General features: G+C 43.8%; 1 protein-coding gene across 1 annotated transcript in view; it reads right to left on the reverse strand.

The window, feature by feature from the left end:
- The window catches only part of LOC143651335 (cadherin-15-like), a 37,564-nt gene extending 17,071 nt beyond the window's left edge, over positions 1-20,493 (reverse strand). The window contains 2 exon segments of the mRNA XM_077122289.1: positions 19,691-19,888; positions 20,274-20,493. Of these exon segments, the coding sequence (XP_076978404.1) occupies positions 19,691-19,888; positions 20,274-20,493 (418 nt within the window).
- Positions 20,494-23,834: the final 3,341 nt, after the last annotated feature.

The following is a 23,834-nucleotide window of genomic DNA, read 5'->3' on the forward strand; positions in this document are numbered from 1 at the left end:
TTTGGAGATCTCTTCTGCTAAATATCCAAGTTCATGGCTTTTAAAATCTGCCTTCCAGCCAAAACTACCAGTCAATTTTGCCAGATTATCTGCCATTTTAAAACAAGGATCGCCTTCCTTCCAGTCTACAATAACACGGACCTCATTTCTGTCTAAGGCCTCATCAGAGGTATCTTTAGAGTCCACATTTCTACCAACAGTCTCTTCAAAGCATTCTAGGCCTTCTCTATCAAGCTTTTCACAACTCTTCCAGAATCTTCCCCATATCCATTTAAAAAGCCACTCCAACATGCTTGGTATTTGCAAACTGCAGCAGTAGCACCCCACTCCCGGTACCAAAATCTGTTCTAGTTTGCTAGCTGCTGGAATGCAATATACCAGAAACGGAACGGCTTTTAACAAGGGGAATTTAATAAGTTGCAAGTTTACACTTCTAAGGCCGAGAATTAAAACAAGTCTATAGAAAGGTCCAATCAAAGGCATCCAGGGAAAGATACCTTGGTTCAAGAAGGCCGATGAAGTTCAGGGTTTCTCTCTCATCTGGAAAGGCACATGGCGAACGCAGTCAGGGCTTCTCTCTCGGCTGGAAGGGCACATGGCAGACACGGCGTCATCTGCTAGCTTACTCTCCTGGCTTCCTATTTCATGAAGCTAAAAGAAAAACACCAGCAAAATAGTTAAAACTTTAAAAATTAAATGAGATGCCTGTTTTGGAAGTCTAAACTTATAAAAATATAAAAATCATCAACAAAGATTAGAGGTGTGAGCACTGTGATATACTCATAGTGAACGTATGAAATAGGTCCAATGGAAAAGTTGGACCTATTTCCCATTTAAAATTTATCAGAAATTTTAAACATTCCTGTCCTTTATTATGGTAAGTCTCCTTATTGAGATGTATCCTAAGGAAATAGTTAAGCATTTATACAAAGATTTGGAAAAAAGAATAACCACCACACTCTTGTTTAAAAAAGTGAAAATTTGAAAAAAATTTTAAAATGTATTTCCGAATATAGAAGCTTAGTTAAATGAAATGTGGTATATTCACAAAATATAAAATTATGCAGTCATTAAAACAGTACTTTGATAAACATTTATGGACATGGGAAATATTATCAATATGTTGATAAGTGAAATAAAGTGATTTGTAAGAGAGAATATGCTAAATGATGTAGTTTTTCAAGGAAAAATCTGCATAATTAGTCTAAGAAAATAGAAACTTGTTAGTAATGCAGTTTCTAGAGGGGAGGTTATGTTTTTCTTATTTATCTGATTTGTGTATTACAGTTTCCTTTTTAAATGATGATCCTGTAATTCTTCGGCATGAGAAAAAATAAAAATTATATTCATACTAATCTTAAAAAGGTTGTACTATTATATGTTTAAAGGACTGTCTTTAAGAGGGGATTGTTTATAAATAAACACCACCAAGCATCTTCTGTGTTGATGATAGCTCCTTCTGCATCTCTTTTTGAATGGCCCAAAAAGAACCATTATTTAGGGAGGGATGGATGCTCAGAATTTGCACATGAATTCACTCTTTTGGGTGGTTTTTTTTATTTTTTGAGTCTTTAGGACTCACCATGTGGAAACTGTTGAGCCATGGATACAACTGGATTGAAAAATGTCTTTAATGTAATGCTGCTGAGAAAATTATTAAATTTATGTCATGCAATTAATCTATTAATATCTGTGTGGAGGTTTCCATTAGAACAGAACTCTCTGTCTCTCCCTCTAGGCAGTACCCTTTTGGCAGCAGTGTGCAATCAGGTTCTGTTGAGCAAAAGAAGTGGAAGTTTCCAATCTGGCTAGAGTGGAGTGAAACAGACATCAATGCAGAGAAGTGGGATGCAAGGAAAGGGTGAAAAGAAAAGGACAAAATGGGAAAGAACCTGACATTTGTAAGTAACCTTGAATATGAGCAGATTCTCACTGTGGTTGTCAATTTTATAATGGAATAAAATGTATTAGCATGTGAGCTTTCTCATTCTTCTCTGCCATGTCCACTCAAACGGGGATTTTTTTTGGGGGGGGAGTGCATGGGCTGGGAATTGAACCCAGATTCTGCCACTGAGCTACCCTTGCACCCTCTCAAAAGGGGAATTTTTATTCTTTACCTCCCTGCTTCCAGCCTCCACACACCTTACCTTCCCAAACCCTCAGTCCTGAGCTTTTATGGGTCACATTGGAGCAGACACGAGGCAAGAGACATGCCCAGAGTCAGCACGAGATGAAGGGGCAACAAAGACAGAGAAGTCAACCCCTGTTTCCTCTTTTAAAGGACTCCATAAACTAATCAACACCCACCTTGAATGGCTGGAGCCACATTTCTGTGGAGATAATCTGAAGTTTCCACCCTGCAATACTGAGTCAGGATTAAAGGACGTGACCCTTCTAGGGTGCACAGCACTTTCAAACTGGCACAGGGTTCATGTTCCACCAAGGGGAGGGCACCCTGGTCAACACTCCAGCCATTCACTTAGCCCCCAGGATCCTGCAATATTGTGCATAAAGTGAGGACAGACCAGGAAGCCCTGAGTACCCACACCCTGTGACCAGCCTTGGCTGTGTCAGGTCCTGGTGTGCTCAACTGCTAGAGGGAGGAAAGCCTGCTCGCTGGGGGAGCACCTTGCCGTCTAGAACCTAAAGACATTTTTACATTCAATACACATCATGCAATCAAATATTACCAGGCATGAAAATAAATGACAAAATGACTGAAAACCAAGAGGAAAAAATCAGGTAATAAGCACAGATTTACAGATAATTCATATTTTTGCACCGACATGAGGAGAGATATATAGACTAAGGAATTGAGAGCTCATAAATAAGCCCTTATATCCATGGCAAATTGATCATTTGACAGGGGTAGCAAATTCATTCAATGGGGAAAGAATAGTCTCTTTAACAAATGGTGCTGGGAAAACCCGATGACCTGGAATGAAAAAGTGATGGTGGATCCCTATCTCATACTATATATAAAAATTAACTCAAAATGGTTCAAAGACCTAAATATAAGACCCAAAGCTCTAAAACTCTTAGAAGAAGACATATGGAAGCATCTCAAGGCTTTGTGTTAGGTAGTGACTTCATAGACTTTAAACCCAAAGTACAAACAATAAAAGAAAACATAAATAAATGTAACTTTATCAAAATCAGAAATTTTGTGAATCAAAGGACTTTATCATGAAAGTAAAAAGATATCTTACAGAATGGAAGAAAATATTTTCAGTTTGGAGGGAGTTCAGAGTGGATGCAGATGCTTGAAGAATGGTTGCTTCACAGCTGACAGAGAGACAGAGGCTTGGAGATAGAAAATACTCATCTATCTGATGAGCATTTAATATCCAGAATATATAAAGAAATCCTGGACTTCCGGAGAAGATGGCGGCTTAGTAAGATGCGCGGATCTTATTCCTCCTCCAGAACAGCTACTAGGGGAGTAGAAACAATACAGAACAGCTCCCAGAGCCACGACAGAGATCAAACAGACAGCGTACCCCATCCTGGAATGGCTGACTGGCTGAGAGAACCCGCTCTGGTGAGATCGCCGAGGGGCGCGGGCTTCACCAGGCGGGGCAGCAAGCGGCCGGAGTTCCTCCCTTCCCCCTTCCCGGGCTGGCTGGGAGAATTGGAAAGGCAGTCCCCTTAAGCCGCGGCGGCTGGCGCCCACACCACGCGCGGCCCTCCCGGACCAACTGAGAGAATTGGATCGGAAATCCCCAGGCCACAGAGAACGGTGATGGGGGGGGCCCCGTCCAAACACGTGACTCCCCAGGAACGGTGCACTCTCCCGGGCGGTCCGTGGTGGCTGGCGCCCTGCCGTCATGCTTGGCGCCCTGGGCCGACTAAGAAATTCTGACGGGCGCTCTCCCGGGCTGCGGCGGCCGGCGACCCTCCCCGCGTACGGACCCCGGGCCGGCTGGAACTCTTCCAAGCCACTTCAGCTGGCGAACCTCCCCGACGGTGAGAGTTTTCCAAAGTTAAAGGACCCACAGCACCTTTTACTGGTGGGACCCGCAGACAAACATGTGCCACGAGCGCCACCTACTGGGCAGGATAAGAAAAACAGAACCCAGAGATTTCACAGAAAAATCTTCAAAATTATTGGGTCCAGCACCCAGGGAAATCTGTCTAAATGCCCAGATGCCAGCAGAAGATAATGGATCATGCTCAAAAAATTGAGAATATGGCCCAGTCAAAGGAACAAACCAATAGTTCAAATGAGATACAGGAGCTGAGACAACTAATGCTGAATATACAAACAGAAATGGAAAACCTCTTCAAAAACCAAATCAATAAATTGAGGGAGGACATGAAGAAGATATGGGCTGAACATAAAGAAGAAATAGAAAAACTGAAAAAACAAATCACAGAACTTATGGAAGTGAAGGATAAAGTAGAAAAGATGGAAAAAACAATGGATACCTACAATGATAGATTTAAAGAGACAGAAGATAGAATTAGTGATTTGGAGGATGGAACATCTGAATTCCAAAAAGAAACAGAAACTATCGGGAAAAGAATGGAAAAATTTGAACAGGGTATCAGGGAACTCAAGGACAATATGAACCGCACAAATATATGTGTTGTGGGTGTCCCAGAAGGAGAAGAGAAGGGAAAAGGAGGAGAAAAACTAATGGAAGAAATTATCACTGAAAACTTCCCAACTCTTATGAAAGACCTAAAATTACAGATCCAAGAAGTGCAGCGCACCCCAAAGAGAATAGATCCAAATAGGCGTTCTCCAAGACACTTACTAGTTAGAATGTCAGAGGTCAAAGAGAAAGAGAGGATCTTGAGAGCAGCGAGAGAAAAACAATCCATCAAATACAAGGGAAACCCAATAAGACTATGTGTAGATTTCTCAGCAGAAACCATGGAGGCTAGAAGACAGTGGGATGATATATTTAATTAACTAGAAGAGAAAAACTGCCAACCAAGACTCCTATATCCAGGAAAATTGTCCTTCAAAAATGAGGGAGAAATTAAAACATTCTAAGACAAAAAGTCACTGAGAGAATTTGTGACCAAGAGACCAGCTCTGCAAGAAATACTAAAGGGAGCACTAGAGTCAGATACAAAAAGACAGAAGAGAGAGGTATGGAAAAGACTGTAGAAAGAAGGAAAGTCAGATATGATATATATAATACAAAAGGCAAAATGGTAGAGGAAAATATTATCCAAACAGTAATAACACTAAACGTTAATGGACTGAATTCCCCAATCAAAAGACATAGACTGGCAGAATGGATTAAAAGACAGGATCCTTCTATATGCTGTCTACAGGAAACACATCTTAGACCCAAAGATAAACATAGGTTGAAAGTGAAAGGATGGGAAAATATATTTCATGCAAATAACAACCAGAAAAGAGCAGGAGTGGCTATACTAATATCCAACAAATTAGACTTCAAATGTAAAACAGTTAAAAGAGACAAAGAAGGACACTATCTACTAATAAAAGGAACAATTAAACAAGAAGACATAACAATCATAAATATTTATGCACCAAACCAGAATGCCCCAAAATACGTGAGGAATACACTGCAAACACTGAAAAGGGAAATAGACACATATACCATAATAGTTGGAGACTTCAATTCCCCACTCTCATCAATGGACAGAACATCTAGACAGAGGATCAATAAAGAAATAGAGAATCTGAATATTACTATAAATGAGCTAGACTTAACAGACATTTATAGGACATTACATCCCACAACAGCAGGATACACCTTTTTCTCAAGTGCTCATGGATCATTCTCAAAGATAGACCATATGCTGGGTCACAGAGCAAGTCTTAACAAATTTAAAAAGATTGAAATCATACACAACACTTTCTCGGATCATAAAGGAATGAAGTTGGAAATCAATAATAGGCAGAGTGCCAGAAAATCCACAAACACGTGGAGGCTCAACAACACACTCTTAAACAACGAGTGGGTCAAAGAAGAAATTGTAAGAGAAATTAGTAAATACCTCAAGGTGAATGAAAATGAAAACACAACATATCAAAACTTATGGGATGCAGCAAAGGCAGTGCTAAGAGGGAAATTTATTGCCCTAAATGCCTATATCAGAAAAGAAGAAAAGGCAAAAATGCAGGATTTAACTGTTCACTTGGAAGAACTGGAGAAAGAACAGCAAACTAATCCCAAAGCAAGCAAAAGGAAAGAAATAACAAAGATCAGAGCAGAAATAAATGAAATTGAAAACATGAAAACAATAGAGAAAATCAATAAGACCAGAAGTTGGTTCTATGAGAAAATCAATAAGATTGATGGGCCCTTATCAAGATTGACAAAAAGAAGAAGAGAGAGGATGCAAATAAATAAGATCAGAAATGAAAGAGGAGACATAACTACTGACCTGACAGAAATAAAGGAGGTAATAACAGGATACTATGAACAACTTTACGCTAATAAATACAACAATTTAGATGAAATGGACAGGTTCCTGGAAAGACATGAACAACCAACTTTGACTCAAGAAGAAATAGATGACCTCAACAAACCAATCACAAGTAAAGAAATTGAATTAGTCATTCAAAAGCTTCCTAAAAAGAAAAGTCCAGGACCAGATGGCTTCACATGTGAATTCTACCAAACATTCCAGAAAGAATTAGTACCAACTCTCCTCAAACTCTTCAAAAAAATTGAAGTGAAGGGAAAACTACCTAATTCATTCTATGAAGCCAACATCACCCTCATACCAAAACCAGGCAAAGATATTACAAAAAAAGAAAACTATAGACCAATCTCTCTAATGAGTATAGATGCAAAAATCCTCAATAAAATTCTAGCAAATCGTGTCCAACAACACAGTAAAAGAATTATACATCATGACCAAGCAGGATTGCATCCTTGCATCCCAGGTATGCAAGGATGGTTCAACATAAGAAAATCAATTAATGTAATGCACCATATCAACAAATCAAAGCAGAAAAATCACATGATCATCTCAATTGATGCAGAGAAGGCATTTGACTAGATTCAACATCCTTTCCTGTTGAAAACACTTCAAAAGATAGGAATACAAGGGAACTTCCTTAAAATGATAGAGGGAATATATGAAAAACCCACAGCTAATATCATCCTCAATGGGGAAAAATTGAAAACTTTCCCCCTAAGATCAGGAACAAGACAAGGATGTCCACTATCACCACTATTATTCAACATTGTGTTGGAGGTTCTAGCCAGAGCAATTAGACAAGAAAAAGAAATACAAGGCATCAAAATTGGAAAGGAAGAAGTAAAACTATCACTGTTTGCAGACGATATGATACTATAAGTCGAAAACCTGGAAAAATCCACAACAAAACTACTAGAGCTAATAAATGAGGACAGCAAAGTAGCAGGTTACAAGATCAACATTCAAAAATCTGTAGCATTTCTATACACTAGTAATGAACAAGGTGAGGGGAAAATCAAGAAACGAATCCCATTTACAACTGCAACTAAAAGAATAAAATACCTAGGAATAAATTTAACTAAAGAGACAAAAAACCTATATAAAGAAAACTACAAAAAAACTGTTAAAAGAAATCACAGAAGACTTAAATAGATGGAACGGCATACCGTGTTCATGGATTGGAAGACTAAATATAGTTAAGATGTCAATCCTACCTAAATTGATTTACAGATTCAATGCAATACCAATCAAAATCCCAACAACTTATTTTTCAGAAATAGAAAAACCAATAAGCAAATTTATCTGGAAGGGCAGGGTGCCCCGAATTGCTAAAAACATCTTGAGGAAAAAAAAAACGAAGCTGGAGGTCACGCGCTGCCTGACTTTAAGGCATATTATGAACCCACAGTGGTCAAAACAGCATGGTATTGGCATAAAGATAGATATATCAACCAATGGAATCGAATAGAGTGCTCAGATATAGACCCTCTCATCTATGGACATTTGATCTTTGATAAGGCAGTCAAGCCAACTCACCTGGGACAGAACAGTCTCTTCAATAAATGGTGCCTAGAGAACTGGATATCCATATGCAAAAGAAAGAAAGAAGACCCATATCTCACACCCTATACAAAAGTTAACTCAAAATGGATCAAAGATCTAAACATTAGGTCTAAGACCATAAAACAGTTAGAGGAAAATGTTGGGAGATATCTTATGAAACTTACAATTGGAGGCGGTTTTATGGACCTTAAACCTAAAGCAAGAGCACTGAAGAAGGAAATAAATAAATGGGAGCTCCTCAAAATTAAACACTTTTGTGCATCAAAGAACTTCATCAAGAAAGTAGAAAGACAACCTACACAATGGGAGACAATATTTGGAAATGACATATCAGATAAAGGTCTAGTATCCAGAATTTATAAAGAGATTGTTCAACTCAACAACAACAAAAAGACAGCCAACCCAATTACAAAATGGGAAAAAGACTTGAACAGACACCTATCAGAAGAGGAAATACAAATGGCCAAAAGGCACATGAAGAGATGCTCAATGTCCCTGGCCATTAGAGAAATGCAAATCAAAACCACAATGAGATATCATCTCACACCCACCAGAATGGCCATTATCAACAAAACAGAAAATGACAAGTGCTGGAGAGGATGCGGAGAAAGAGGCACACTTATCCACTGTTGGTGGGGATGTCAAATGGTGCAACCACTGTGGAAGGCAGTTTGGCGGTTCCTCAAAAAGCTGAATATAGAATTGCCATACGACCCAGCAATACCATTGCTGGGTATTCACTGAAAGGACTTAAGGGCAAAGACACAAACAGACATTTGCACACCAATGTTTATAGCAGCATTATTTACAATTGCAAAGAGATGGAAACAGCCAAAATGTCCATCAACAGAAGAGTGGCTAAACAAACTGTGGTATATACATATGATGGAATATTATGCAGCTTTAAGACAGGATAAACTTATGAAGCATGTAATAACATGGATGGACCTAGAGAACATTATGCTGAGTGGGTCTAGCCAAAATCTGAAGGACAAATACTGTATGGTCCCACTGATGTGAACCGATATTCGAGAATAAACTTGGAATATGTCTTTGGTAACAGAGTCCAGCAGGAGTTAGAAACAGGGTAAGATAATGGGTAATTGGAGCCAAAGGAATACAGACTGTGCAACAGGACTAGATACAAAAGCTCAAAAATGCTCGACCAAAGGTGGAAGAGTGAAATGAGACTAAGTGTCAATGGCTGAGAGATTCCAAACAGAGTTTAAAGGTTATCCTGGAGGTTATTCTTATGCATTAAGTAGATATCACCTTGTTGTTCAAGATGTAGTGGAGAGGCTAGAGGGAACTGCCTGAAAATGTAGAGCTGTGTTCCAGTAGCCATGTTTCTTGATGATGATTGAACAATGATATAGCTTTCACAATGAGACTCTGCGAATGTGAAAACCTTGTGTCTGATGCCCCTTTTAGCTACTATATCAGCAGAAGAGTAGAACATATGGAATAAAAATAAATAATAGGGGGAACAAACGTTAAAATAAATTTAGTTTGAAATGCTAGTGGTAAATGAAAGCGAGGGGTGAGGGGTATGGTATGTATAATCTTTTTTTCTCTGTTATCGTTTTATTTCTTTTTCTGTTTTCTTTTTATTTCTTTTTCTAAATTGATGCAAATGTTCTAAGAAATGATGAATATGCAACTATGTGATGATATCAAGAATTACCGATTGTATATGTAGAATGGAATGATCTCTTAATGTTTTGTTTGTTAATTTTTTTAATTAATAAAAAAGTTAAAAAAAAACCCTCAAAAATGGACAGCACAATAATACCTAATTGTAAAGTAATCATGTTAAAACACTGGATGAAGCTACATCTGAGCTATAGGTTTTTGTTTTGTTTTTTTTGTTTTGTTTTGTGTTTTTTTGTTTGTTTTTTTTGTTTTTGTCTGTCTGGTTGTTTGTTTGTCTTTTTTTTTACTATTATTATTACTTTTATTTTTTTCTCTATATTAACATGCTATATCTTTTTCTGTTGTGTTGCTAGTTCTTCTAAACCGACGCAAATGTACTAAGAAACGATGATCATGCATCTAGGTGATGATGTTGAGAATTACTGATTGCATATGTAGAATGGTATGATTTCTAAATGTTGGGTTAATTTTTTTCCGTTAATTAATAAAAAAATAAAATAAAATAAAATAAAAAATCATACATGTTCCACTTTAGATGACTCTGACCATTAGAAAATTCTTCCTTATCTTGAGCCAAAATCTTTCTCACTGCAAGTTCTATTACTGGTTAAAATGATAACACCCATTTGAATTTAAGAACTTTGCTATCTGAATTTAAAGATTTTTTCCTTGTTGCCTTAATTTTAAGCTGGTTTATGAAATTTACTGTGCAAACACAGGCTTTACAATGATTATATGGATACTTTATTTAAATATGCATATTGTTAAGCTAACTAAAATATTCATTATTGGTGGTTCTAGTGTTTGTTTTCTTAAATAAAAAAAAACATTACAAAAAAGGCTAACACCAAAGTCTTCACAAAAACTCAAATTGTACAATCACATGACAACCCTTCAAATATCAGAAGATGTTTATCACAGCACATATTAGGTAGGATTCTCGAGAAAACCAGAATCAGCAGGAAATATCTGAAGACATAAAATTTATCAAAGTGTCTCATGTAACCATAGGAACATACAGTCCAAAATCCGCAAGGCAGGCTGTGAAGCTGACAACTCCCATGAAGAGTCTGGATGAACTCCACGGGAGAGGTTCGCTAGCCAAAGCAGGAAGAGAGCCTGACTCTTCTGAATCATCCTTAAAAGGCTTCAAGTGATTAGATTAAGCATCACTCATTGCAGAAGACAGTTCCCTTGGCTTATTAAAAATGGAATCAGCTGTGGATGCAGTCAAAGTGATAATGATTTAATTCCATGAAATGCCCTCATAGCAACAGACAGGCCAGCACTTGTCCAACCAGAAAAACAGGTACCACCAGCTGGCCAAGTTGACACATGAACCTGACCATGACAGTCCACCCCTTGTCAACTTGGCAGCTACACACATCACCTTAAACTATACTTAAGTTCTAAATAGAAAACAATAAAAGACACATTTTTTTCCTTACCTAACAATACTCAACTTTCCTGCATACAACCAGAAACACATTAAATCTCCCCAGAATATGATACAAGTCCTTGGGTAATATTCATTCTTAAACATGATATCTTACAATTTAAATACTATGACATAAACAAAACAGCATTACACTCCTCATTTCTGTAACTGATCACGTGGTCAGTAGTTCGTATTTATCACTACCTTCTTCCACTACCCATTCCATGTTGCCATTACTCAGCAAGTGCTTCAGCTGGCCATGGTTCTTTGCCTGGTGGGGTGACCCAAACCTTCATTCCTGAAGTTTCAGATCCATTGGTAGTCTCGCCTGGATTGGGTTGCTGCAGTTTTCCATTGATTTTAATCACAGGGCATGGTAGTACTAAAAGGTGCCCTAGGGGATCTCCTATATTCCAGGGAAACTCTTCTTTACCTCCATTATGTAGTTGCAGTCCTATTTCGCCCTGATACTCAGGGTCAAACACCCCAGCCAGGAACATAATTTTGACTTCTTGATCCAGGGGCATGAGTAGCCCAAAGTGAGCAGGTGGCAGTTTTAGAATCTAGTTCAATAGAATCATTGTTGTTTCTACTGGTGGAAGCACTCCCCATTTTGGGACTAAAACTTGTAGACCAGAAGAGCTCAAGTTCACAGGGACAGGAAGCAAATATTTTCCTAGTGGATCACTATGGGTAATAGTGAGTGGTGCTACTCCCACTTCCACCCCTTTTTTCCTGGACCCATGGATCCTGGCTATGGGAGAAACAGCACCATACAGTGGACTGTATCTGCAGTAGATGGTAAGTGCATACACAGCTTCCTGCAGAACATTACCCCAGCCCTTCAAAGGTATTGCCACCTAGTTGGCACCATAATTGAGTTTTCAAAAGGCCATTTCACTATTCTATCAATCCAGCTGCCTTTGGATGATGGGGAGCATAGTAAGACCAGAGAATTACATGAGCATATGCACATTTCCGCATTTCATTTGCTGTGAAGTATAGTTCCTTGATAAGAAACAATGCTGTATGGAATACCATGACAATGGATAAGGCATTCTGTAAGTCCATGGATGGCAGTTTTGGCAGAAACACTGCATGCAGGGAAAGTAAACCCATATCCAGGATATGTTTCTATTCCAGTTAGAACAAATCACTGCCCCTTCAATGAAAGGAGTGGTCCAATGCAATCAACCTGCCACCATGTAGCCATCTGGTCACCTCAGGGAATGGTGCCATATCAGAAGCTGAGTGTGGGTCTCTGCTGCTGGCCGATTGGGCTCTCAGCAGTGGCTGTAGCCAGGTCAGCCTTGGTGAGTGGAAGTCCATGTTGCTGAGCCCATGCATAATATCCATCTCTACCACCATGACCACTTTGTTCATGAACCCATAGGGTAATGACAAGAGTTGCTGGGGAAAGAGGCTAACTGGTATCCACAGAACGGGTCATCTTATCCACTTGATTATTAAAACCTTCCTCTGCTGAAGTCACCAGCAGTGACTTCAAACATGGGACACAAATATCTTCATGTTTTTAGCCCATTCAGAAAGGTCTATCCACACCTCTTCCCTAGACCTCTTTGTCACCAATTTTCCAATTATGGTTTTTCCAAGTACCTGACCATCCTGCCAAACTATTAGCAACAGCCCATGAGTCAGTACACAAATGCACCTCTGGCCAGTTCTCCTTCCAAGCAAAATGAACAGCCAGGTGCACTGCTCAAAGTTCTGCTCACTGGAAGGATTTCTCCTCACCACTGTCCTTCAAGGACACCCCAGAAAGGGGTTTGAGTGCTGCAGCTGTTCACTTTCAGGTGGTACCTGCATATCATGCTGAACCATCTGTTAAGCAGGCCCAAGTTTTCTTTTCCTCAGTCAATGTAACGGCCTCCCCAAGAAGCCACAGCTCTGGTCTGGGAAAGAGAAGGTAATGTGGCAAGAGTGGAGACCATGGAAACTTGGGACACTTCCTTATGTAGCTTACTTGTGTCTTCAGGACCTGCCCTGGCCCCATCTTGTATATACCATTTCCATTTTATGATGGAGTGCTGTTGTTCATACCCAACTTTATGGCTTAGTGGGTCAGACAACACCCAGCTCATGATAGGCAACTCATTTCTCATGGTAACTTGGTGGCCCATAGTTAAGTGTCCAGTCTCTACTAAAGCCCAGTAGCAGGACAAAAGCTGTTTCTCAACAGGAGTGTTGTTATCTGCAGCAGATTGTAAGGCTTTGCTCCAAAATCCTAAGGGTCTGCATTGTGATTCTCCTATAGGTGTCTGCCAAAGGCTCCAGATAGCTTCTCTATTTGCCACTGACACTTCCAGCACCATTTGATCTGCTGGATCATATAGTCCAAGTGGCAGAACAGCTTGTACAGCAGTCTGGACCTGTCACAGAGCCTCCTGTTGTTCAGGTCCCCACTCAAAATTAGCAGCTTTTCTGGTCACTTAATAAATAGACCAGAGTACCACACCCCAATGAGGAATATGTTGTCGCCAAAATCCAAAGAGATCAACTGGGTGTTGTGCCTATTTTTTGGTCATAGGAGGGGCCAGATGCAGCAATTTATCCTTTGCCTTAGAAGGGATATCTTGACATGCCCCACACCACTGGACACCTAGAAATTTCACTGAGGTGGAAGGCCCCTGTATTATTGTTGGATTTTTCTCCCATCCTCTGACATGCAAAAGCCTCACCAATAAATCTAGAGTAGTTACTACTTCTTGCTCACTAGGTCTAATCTATATGATATCATCAATATAATGGATCAATGTGATGATGGGAGGGAGAAATGATCAAATTCCCTGTGGAGACAATTATGACATAGGACTGGAGAGTTTATATATCCCTGAGGTATGACAGTGAAAGTATATTGCTGACCTTGCCAGCAAAGCAAACTGTGTCTAGTTGTCCTTACTAACAGCTATTAAGAAAAATCGTTTGCCAGATCAATAGCTGTATACCAAATACCAAGGGACACATTGATTTGCTTAAGCAATGATACCACATGTGGAACAGCAGCTGCAACTGGAGTTACCACCTGGTTGAACTTATGATAATACACTGTCATCCTCCAAGACCCATCTGTTTTCTGCACAGGCCAAGTAAGAGAGTTGAATGGGGATGTGCTGGGAATCACCACCCCTGCATCCTTCAAGTCCTTAAGAGTGGTAGTAATGTCTGCAATCCCTCAAGGAATCCACTATTGTTTCTGATTTACTATTTTGCTAGATAGGGGCAGCTCTAGTGGCTTCCACTTGGTCTTTCCAACCATAACAGCCCTCACTCCATGAGTTAAAGAGCCAACATGGTGATTCTGCCAGTTGTTCAGTATGTCTACTACAATTGTGCACTCTGTAACTGGAGAAATAACTGCAGAATGGGTCTGGGGGGCCACTGGACGCACCGTGAGACAGACCTGAGCTAAAACTCCATTGATCACCTGACCTCCATAAGCCCCCACTCTGATGGATAAGAGTGATGTTTTGGGTCCACTGGAATTAATGTCACTTCTGAACCAATATTTAATAATCCCCCAAATATCTGATAATTTCCTTTTCCCCAATGCACAGTTACCCTGGTGAAAGGCTGTTGGTCTCCTTGGGGAAGGCTTGGAGGAAGATTAACAGTATAGATTTGTGGCAGTGTAACAGGGTTCTCCCCCCAAAGGGACCTGGCCTCCCCTCATTCAAGAGCTCTGGATCTGAAAACTTTCTCAAGTCTGGAAATTGATTAAGGGGCCATGACTCTCTGTTTTTGTAATTCAGGTTAGACTTCTGCTCACTTGACCTGGATTCTTCTGTTTATACAGCTCAAACAAGAATTTAGTAGACTGCCCATCTATTGTACTTCTAGTTCCCCATGATTTACTAGCCAATGCCATAAGTCTCTGCAAGTCAGATTATTTTGACTCCTGCTTTGAATCTGTTGTCTACTATGATAGCCACATCCACATTGTCTTTGGCAATTAAGTGCTGCCACCTGGATTCTACCAACTCAGGATCTGGTCATCCCAATTGTGTTTAAGGATTCCAGCTCATTGACAGCAGTTCCCACAGTAATATCTGGCCTACAGAGAAGTGCAACTACAGAGCACTTCAGGGATGATGGCTCTAGTCACACAAATTTATTTCTCATTTCTGGTAAAAAGTGCATCCTCTGGACATTCCTGGGGTGTAAGAGCAGGTTTTGCATGATAAATCCACTCTAACATTCCAATCTTTCTAAGCCTCTGGATCCCCTCATCCACATTACACCAGGGCAGTTCTAGCAATTCAACCTCAGGTAATGTCAGCCACCTTTTGATCCATGTTTCAACCAACCATCCAAACAAACTGTCGATGTCTTTTCTAACCCCTTGAGTTAAACATCAAATGCAGAACCTCTGCTTAGTGGGCCCAAATCAATAAATTCAGCCTGACCCAGCTTTATATTCCTCCCACCATTATCCCACATGCTTATAATCCATTGCCATGCATATCCCCCTGATTTCTGTCTATATAAATTGGAAAACTCACACAGTTCTTTTGAAGTATAATGTACCACCTCATGGGTGACACTTTGTACCTCACCTTTAGGGACCTGTTGGGACTTCAGTCTAGTTATAGGTCAGAAGAAATGAGGGATGGTGGGGGTGGGTCATGGAAAGAATTAGAAGTATCTTCCAAGCCATTTGCTTCATTTGTAGTTTCATTTGGTGAAACATGATTGATCCCTTTAGGGCTAATTCCTTCAGGTGGAGGTTGGGTGGCCAACTTCTCAGGGCAGGCTGAAGGTGAGGTGGCTATATCCTCAGGGCAGACTATTACAGGGTTATCTAGAGAAGACTCAGCATGACCTGGGATTTCAACCTCTCCACCGCCATTATCAATCCATATGTCACCATCCCATTTTTCAGTGTCCCACTCCTTTCCAATGAATGCCTCACTTTAACAGCAGACACCAAAAAAGACTGCGATTTCAGTTTACATTATAAAGTTGCTACTCTAAAAATATGATTCAGAGTCTGATTTTGGGAGATCTCGAGTGTACGGCTACAGGAAATACGATTTTTCTTCAGGGCACTCTTAGAAATGTTTACATCTGTCAGATGGCACGTAAGCTTCTCATTTGAAGACTTAGGCCCAGCCCTTTCACTCATTGATGTATACAGTGTATCTAACAACAACCAGCCAACATCTCTATACCTCCTATTTCCACAAAACTCTGTAAAGGTGTCAGAAACATTATCCTCCAGAGCCTGGCTTCATACAAGCGATGCATTAGAAGAATCCATGGTGATATTTTGACTATCTATTTTGCCAACCCACCCCATAGATTGGTGGTATCACTATGATTACAGGAATCAGAGTCCTTAGTGCCTTTGAGTCCAGTCAGAGTAGAAAACTAGTCATAAAAACCCATTTTTAAGATTCTGTTTCTTAAGAACCACCCTATGCCCAGTACAAAGCTGTATTAGCTAGGGTTCTCTAGAGAAACAGAATCAGCAGGAAATATCTGAAGACATAAAATTTATAGAAGTGTTTCACATAACCACAGGAACATAGAGTCCAAAATCCTTAGGGCAGGCTGTGAAGTTGATGAGTCCGATGGAGGGTCTGGATGAACTCCACAGGAGAAGCTTGCTGGCTGAAGCAGGAAGTTTCAAAGCCTGTCTCTTCTGAATCCTCCTTAAAAGGCTTCCAGTGATTAGATTAAGTATCACTCATTGCATAAGACACTCCCCTTGGCTGATTACAAATGGAATCAGCTGTGGATGCAGCCAATGTGATCATGATTCAATTCTATGGAATGTCCTCATAGCAACAGACAGGCCAGCACTTGCCCAGCCAGACAAACAGGTACTACCACCTAGCCAAGTTGACACATGAACCTGACTATGACAGCACCCAAATTTGCTCTTTTCTGAGATTATTTATTCCCAGTTTTCTCCACAGATTGGTTGATGTTACATGGCTTGTTTCTTACACATATTGGTAATTCCTTTTTATATCCCTTGGCCATTCAATCCATCTAAATACTCTTAAAGTGGCCCACTGTGGCAGAGTAAAAAAAGGGGCTAAAAGTACTCTGTTTCTGGACACTTAGGTGTATTCACACAACATGGAATCACATTCCCTTTTGTTTGAAAGCTACATCACACTTTTAGTCAGTTGTGTACTTGCTGACAACTGAAATCATGTCTCTTAGGGCAGAATTTTTGTAAATGAGTAAAGAACCATGTGATTATCCGGGTTGAATTTCAGCATATTGGATTCAGTCTATCCTGCAGCTAACAATATTTTTTTAGTTAATGATTCTGTTATCTAAAAATTGAATGAGCAGACCTTCTTTACCTTCTTCCAAGTTATTGGCAAAAATATTTTTTAAATGACAAGATTAAGATTAGAAATTTCCTTACAATTGAACAGGATTCCATTATTTTAATCAAATGCTAAAATTCATTTTATATGTCTCCATCTCATTCCCAAATTAGGGAGACCTTGTCAGATTCCTTAAATGAAAATGCACAGTACCACATTTGCTGCCAGGAAATCCCTTCAAAGGAAGAAATGAGATGAATCTAGTATTACTTTTTGTCACTCTACTCTATGTTCCAATGATCATTTTCTACTTCTGGTAAATCACAAACCTTAGTTTAATAAGCCGCCTTTGCTGGCATAGTTATGTATAAAAATACCCTTTCTTATTTTTTAAATGAATACTGATACACTGGGATTGTTTTTAAATTCCCTGACAAAAATAAGAGGAAGGGTTGTAACAGATGAATAAATGTGGCTAAATATTGACAGAAATGGGCGTATCAGCTTTGTCCATATTTGACATTTTCAAAATAAAATATTTTTAATGTCTAAAACAATCTTCCTTAAGATTTTAACCAAACAAAACTACTATATAGCTTTCAGAAATCACCTTTTTTCTTAAAAAAAAAAAAAAAAAAAACTATTAGGATAATTGTCTGATCTCGGCCACACCACATCTTGCCCAGTCGCCACAATCTCCCTACAATAACACATAGCAATTCAGAGTACCCTAAGATGCCATTCATTCGCTTCATAAAATTTGTACTCATAGACCTACTAATGTTCCTGCATCTCTTTATTTGCCTTGAGTTTGCCTTCTGTTCCAATGTTTGCCCCAGTCTTTTTAATATGGAGATAAATCTTAACAAAGGTGATACAAGGAATTCTACTGGGTTGTTAACAATACTTCTTCTTCTCAAGTGTTGTAGCCCTACTTCTTCCTTGCTATTTTTCTTGCTCTGAATATAACAGTCCATCTCATTGTCTGTGGCACTTTCTACAAACCTCAGTGTACCCCAATCTTCTGGACATTATTCTTATACATGAAGACCACACTGGGAATTTTTTTCATTGATTTGTACCCCATTTTTCTATCACATACCTGTTTTTTAAAAATCTGAGTTCACTGGTTATGTCTCTATTTAAAGATTGAATTTTTTTTTTAGAAATACTCCATAATTTTTTTACTTGCATGGCTTACTGTTTGCAGAATCAGAATTTTATTTCTAAGAACTTCCCAAACCTGCAGGCATCATCCCTTGGAGTTGACATGCCATGAAATCACTCCTCTTCTACCTGATCTTTGAAATCTGACCTCTTGAAGCCCATATCCCATGGTCCACCATGCCAGGCTACCCCACTGTGGTTATCACAAACAATGCCACAGTGACTTGCCCCCAAGCATCAGCTCCTTCCACTTTGCCAATAATTCTTCCTAGATGTCAGAGCTAGAGCAAGAAGAATTATTTTCTTAATGGCCTATCTTTCAGCAAGTGTGACTGTCAGCAGTTTGTCAAAGCACGTCATGAGCTCGCAAAAAATGCAGCTTCTTAGCAGGTTGAGAACTCTACCAGCGTCTTAATAACTGAAATTCCCCAGCTGTAACTTGGCACAGGGTCAACTTTCAGATCTCTATCAGAAGCAAACTATCTGTGTCTTCCATCTATCCAGAAACCTTGAAGAATACTCTCCTAATATAATTTCTGATACTTTCTTCTGCTTTCGTCAGTCATACTCTAGCATCATGTGTGTGCATGCTGGGGCATGTCTTCTTTATATATAGCTATTTTTCTAATCCATTGTCACAAAATGCCTGTCCCTTTTTAAAGGACACTATCACCATCTTCCAATTTTGAAATACATGCAGCTAATCTCTATTATAATTGTGAAAATATATAAACTGCTTAACACATTAAAATGTTACTTCATGTTCATTTCTCTTTTCTTCAGAGTTATGCAAGTGTCAGAGTCCGTAAGTGTGGCTTCCAGTACCATCCCTGCTTTTCTGTGTAAATCATTAAGCATCTCTCACTTTCCCTGCAACTATCTGCTTCTTCCACATAGTCTCCATCAGTGTATCTGATTATTTTTCTTCTCCCTTTTATTTTGTTTTAATCTCATCCATAAAATTTTGTATCTCTAAACTAGCCAAAAGTCTACCATTCCGTAGTCTTAAGTGGGGATCAAAACCCTCAATTCTAGTGCAGCAACAATGTCTACACTACCATCCATTCAGCATCGATGTTTGCCTCCTTCATTTATTTATTCAACAGATATTTATTGAACAACCACTTGTCCAAAGCACTGTAGTGATCACTTGGGTTATGAAGCAGGACAAGGGGTGGGAGCTGGCGTAGCTCCATGAGCAGGGAGCAAGGGCAGGGCAAGGGAAGTTGCAGGGCCAGGGGCAGGGGCATGGTCATTAGCAGGACCACGGGCTGGGGCAGTGGCAGGGGCTTGGCAAGGCCACGGGCAGGGGCAGGAGAAGGGTCAAGGACTGGGACAGGGGCAGGGGCTGGGGCAGGGGCAGATGTATGACAGGGCCAGGGACAGAGTTAGGGCCAGCAGCAGGGGCAGGACTGAGGGCTGGGGTGGGGGCAGGGCCAGTGGCAGGGGTAGGGGCAGGGGCAGGGCCAGGGGCTGGGGCGGGCCCAGGGGGAGGGGCTGGGTAGGGCCAGGGACAGGGGCACGGAAGGATAGGGACTGGGGCAGGGCCAGGAGCAAGGTCATGGGCAGGGGCAGGGCCAGGAGCTGTAGCAAGCCCAGGTTCAGGGCCAGGGGCTGGGTGAGGGGCAGGGGTAGGGGCAAGGCAGGAGTAGGGGCAGAGGCAGGGCAGGAGCAGTGGCAGAGTGGGGGATGGGACCGGCAGAGGAACAAGAGAGCAGGGTTAGGGAGCCCACGGGCAGGGAGGTTGTGCTCGAGGGAGGGATGCGCAATCCCTGAGAAAGTGCCCCTCCCCCCATCTCTGAGCCCGGCGGTAACAGCAGCGGGAGGTGTGCACTCGGCCCCTGGCCAGCCAGAGGAAGCCGAGGCCACAGCCACACCAGGAGTGCCCCACCCCGGTGCGGGCCCAGGAGCTGCCGGAAGCACGCCGGCTCGGACGGGCGAGTGAAGGCGCATGGGGCCCTGCCAGACGGAGGCGGGATCCCAGCGAACGCGGGGGGCGCTCGAAGGCACCGCGCACCTCCAGCGGCTCCCAGGACCCTCCCCCGTGGGAGGACGAGGGTCTCGCGCTGCACACCGGGTGCGCGGCCATGCGGAGAAAGCCGTGTCGCTGCCAGGGAACACGGGAGATGCAGCCTCGGACGGGTACGGGCGCGCGCGGGCAGAGCGGCAGCCCCGGCTATGCGCCCCGTTCAGGTGTCCAGGGCGCGCGCCCGGAGTCAGCGGCCGCACGGGGCTCGCTGCTTCCACTCGGCTGCCGCTCGCTTCCGGAGGCGCTCGCACCTGTGTCGCCGCCGCCCGCGCGGCCCGAGGACAACTTCCGCGCTGTCTGTCGGTCCCCGCGCGCCGAGGCCCGAAGTTGGAGCACCGGCTCCGGTACGGGCAGCAGCGTGGTTTAAAAGTGGCTGCGGCGCCGCGGCTCGCGCAGTACGCGCATTCCTTCCTGGACACCGGCTACGACGACCTGGAGGTGTGCCGGCAGATCGGGGACCCCGACCTGGACGCCATCGGGGTGCTGGTGCCCGTGCACCGCCGCCGCCTCCTGGAGGACGTGGGCCACCTGCGGGAGCAGGACGAGGCCACCGTCGGCCTCTACTTCACGCACAAACCGCCGCCTCCCGCCGACACCGGGTCCCCGAAGCCTTCCAAACTCTCGGCCGCCCAAGCCAGCCCCGCAGGGACCCCTGCACACGGGAGAGGATGAGCTACCCCTGGCTGAAGCAGAAGATCCTGATCTGGGACAAGCTGGTGCGCGATGGTGTGTGCCGGAGCAAGGCACAGCACCCGGTCAGGTGAGCAGGAGCGGGCGTCGGGCCTGCGGCTTCTCTGCATTTTTCTCTCGCGGCTGCTCATTCCTTCCTTGCAGGGTCACAGGTGCGGGTGAGGCGGACTCTGCACCCTTCGCCCTCCGCTGGGGCCAGGTCTCCGTGCAGCCCCCGGCGCACCCCTGACTGAACCTAGTCCTGGGCTCCTGCGGTGCTCTGGGGGCCGTGGGATCTGAAGGGCAGGAGAAGACTGAGTAATAATTACCTTGTCTTGGGCCTTCCTTTTCTCCTCGTCTTTCTTTGCATTTTGAGTGACTCCAAAGAGAGACTGGCTGTACTATGTCTTTGTGCTCGGTGCGCAAGGAAAGTGACCTCCCTTCTGCCCGGGACTCCCCCACAGTGGCTCAATGTAAAGTTGCCAGGGTTGGGGCTAGGCCCGGGGGTTTGATGGAGGGGCGTTAATAAGGTGCAGTCAAGCTCCCTTGAGATGAGTTTTTCCACCGAAGGGTACAGAATGCAGGCAGGCACTATGGCCTGAGGGTCCAGGGCGTCCCACACTTGGGAGGGGAAGGCTGTGCTCAAGGAGAGGAGCTTTTTAAGACTGAGGGAGGAGGGCGCCGGGAAGGGCCTGGAAGCTCCGTGGCTGCTGGGAGTGGCAGGTCCAAGGATGGGGCTTGGGTGTCAAAATAACTAACAAAAAGACCCAGTTCCCAGCGGCGCGCAGTCCACCCAGAGTCTGCCTGGTGTGGGTCCCCATGGCTGCTCAACCTGCTCACCAAAGCCCTTCCCTGGGCACACTAGAAAGTGCACAGGCTCGTGGAAAGACAACTGCCTGGGAAGCCCAGGAGGAACATGCAGAGGTGCTAGGGCCACAGCCGTGCAGAGCAGGGGTCCTGTTGACTTCAGGATGTGATGCCTGGATCCCACGAAGTCCAAGCAAAAGTTTCATAGGCACAAGGTGACAGCGGGGTGCAGAGGGCAGAGGGGTTGACACATGGTGCCAACAAGATGGAGAGTTCAGATAAGCTGCCTCAGAGAAGAAGTGGTTTTTACAGAGCCGAGGAGGGTGGTCTGCCTTCCACTGACACCTTTGCCTATCCTATCGGCGCTGCCCTGCGAGTGGGGATAGGGCCCACCTCCACGCCCCGCCATAGAAGGCTCTTCCCTGCAGGAGGCAGTTGTGGGGAGGAGGGATGACGCACTGGCTGCTGGCACCAGGGGAGGGAGGTGGGTACACTTGAGGGCATGGGGAGGGGGCTGCCCAGAGCTAGCAGGGGCTCCTCGGGAGTGGGGGTGGGGGATAGCCAGGTCTCTAGGGGTGGGGGAGCCTGAAGGAGCAAAGTTGGATTCCGATTCTTGACATCACATCGTGAAGTCAACAGGACCTCTGCTCTGCAAGGCTGCAGCCCCATCACCTCTGCATGTTCCTCCTGGGCTTCCCAGGCAGGTGTCTTCCCGCGAGCCTGTGCACTTTCCAGTGTGCCCAGGAAAGGGCTTTGGTGAGCCGGTGGAGCAGCCATGGGGACCCACGCCAGGCAAACTCTGGGTGGACTGTGCACCACTTGCAACTGGGTCTTTATGTTAGTTACTTTGACACCCAAGCCACATCCTTGGGCCTCCCATGCCCAGCAGCCACGGAGCTTCCAGGCCCTTCAGGGCGCCCTCCTCCCTCAGTCTTGAAAAGCTCCTCTCCTTGAGCACAGCCTTCCCCTCCCAAGTGTGGGACGCCCTGGACCCTCAGGCCATAGGGCCTGCCTGCATTCTGTACCCTTCCGGGGAAAAAACTCATCTCAAGGGAGCTTGCCTGCACCTTATTAACGCCCCTCCCATCAAACCCCTGCGCCTAGCCCCGACCCTGGCAACCTTACATTGAGCCGCTGTGGGGGAGTCCCGGGCAGAAGGGAGGTCACTTTCCTTGCGCACTGAGCACAAAGACATACTACAGCCAGTCTCTCTTTGGAGTCACTCAAAATGCAAAGAAAGACAAGGGGAAAAGGAAGGCCCAAGACAAGGTAACTATTACTCAGCCTTCTCCTGCCCTTCAGATCCCACGGCCCCCAGAGCACCGCAGGAGCCCAGGACTCGGTTCTGCCCGGGACGCCCCGAGTGCTGCTCGGAGACCCGGCCCCAGCGGAGGGCGAAGGGTGCAGTCGGCCTCACCCGCACCTGTGACCCTGCAAGGAAGGAATGAGCAGCCGCGAGAGAAATATGCAGAGAAGCCGTAGGCCGGACCTCTGCCCCCTGCTCACCTGATGGGGTTGCAGGGCCTTGTCCCGGCGCAAACCATCGTGCACCAGCTTGTCCCAGATCAGGATCTTCTGCTTCAGCCGGGGCTGGCTCATCCTCTCCCGGGTGCGGGGTTCCCTGCGAGTTCGGAAGTGTTCGGGGTACCCGGGATCGGCGGCTTGAGCGTGAAATAGAAGCCGGCGGTGGCCTCGTCCTGTTCCTGCAGGTGGCCCACGTCCTCCAGGAGGCGGCGGCGGTGCACGGGCGCCAGCACCCTGATGGCGTCCAGGTCGGGGTCCCCGTTCT

This window comes from Tamandua tetradactyla, chromosome 12 (assembly GCF_023851605.1).
Source record: "Tamandua tetradactyla isolate mTamTet1 chromosome 12, mTamTet1.pri, whole genome shotgun sequence".
In the NCBI taxonomy this organism is placed as follows: Eukaryota; Metazoa; Chordata; class Mammalia; order Pilosa; family Myrmecophagidae; genus Tamandua; species Tamandua tetradactyla.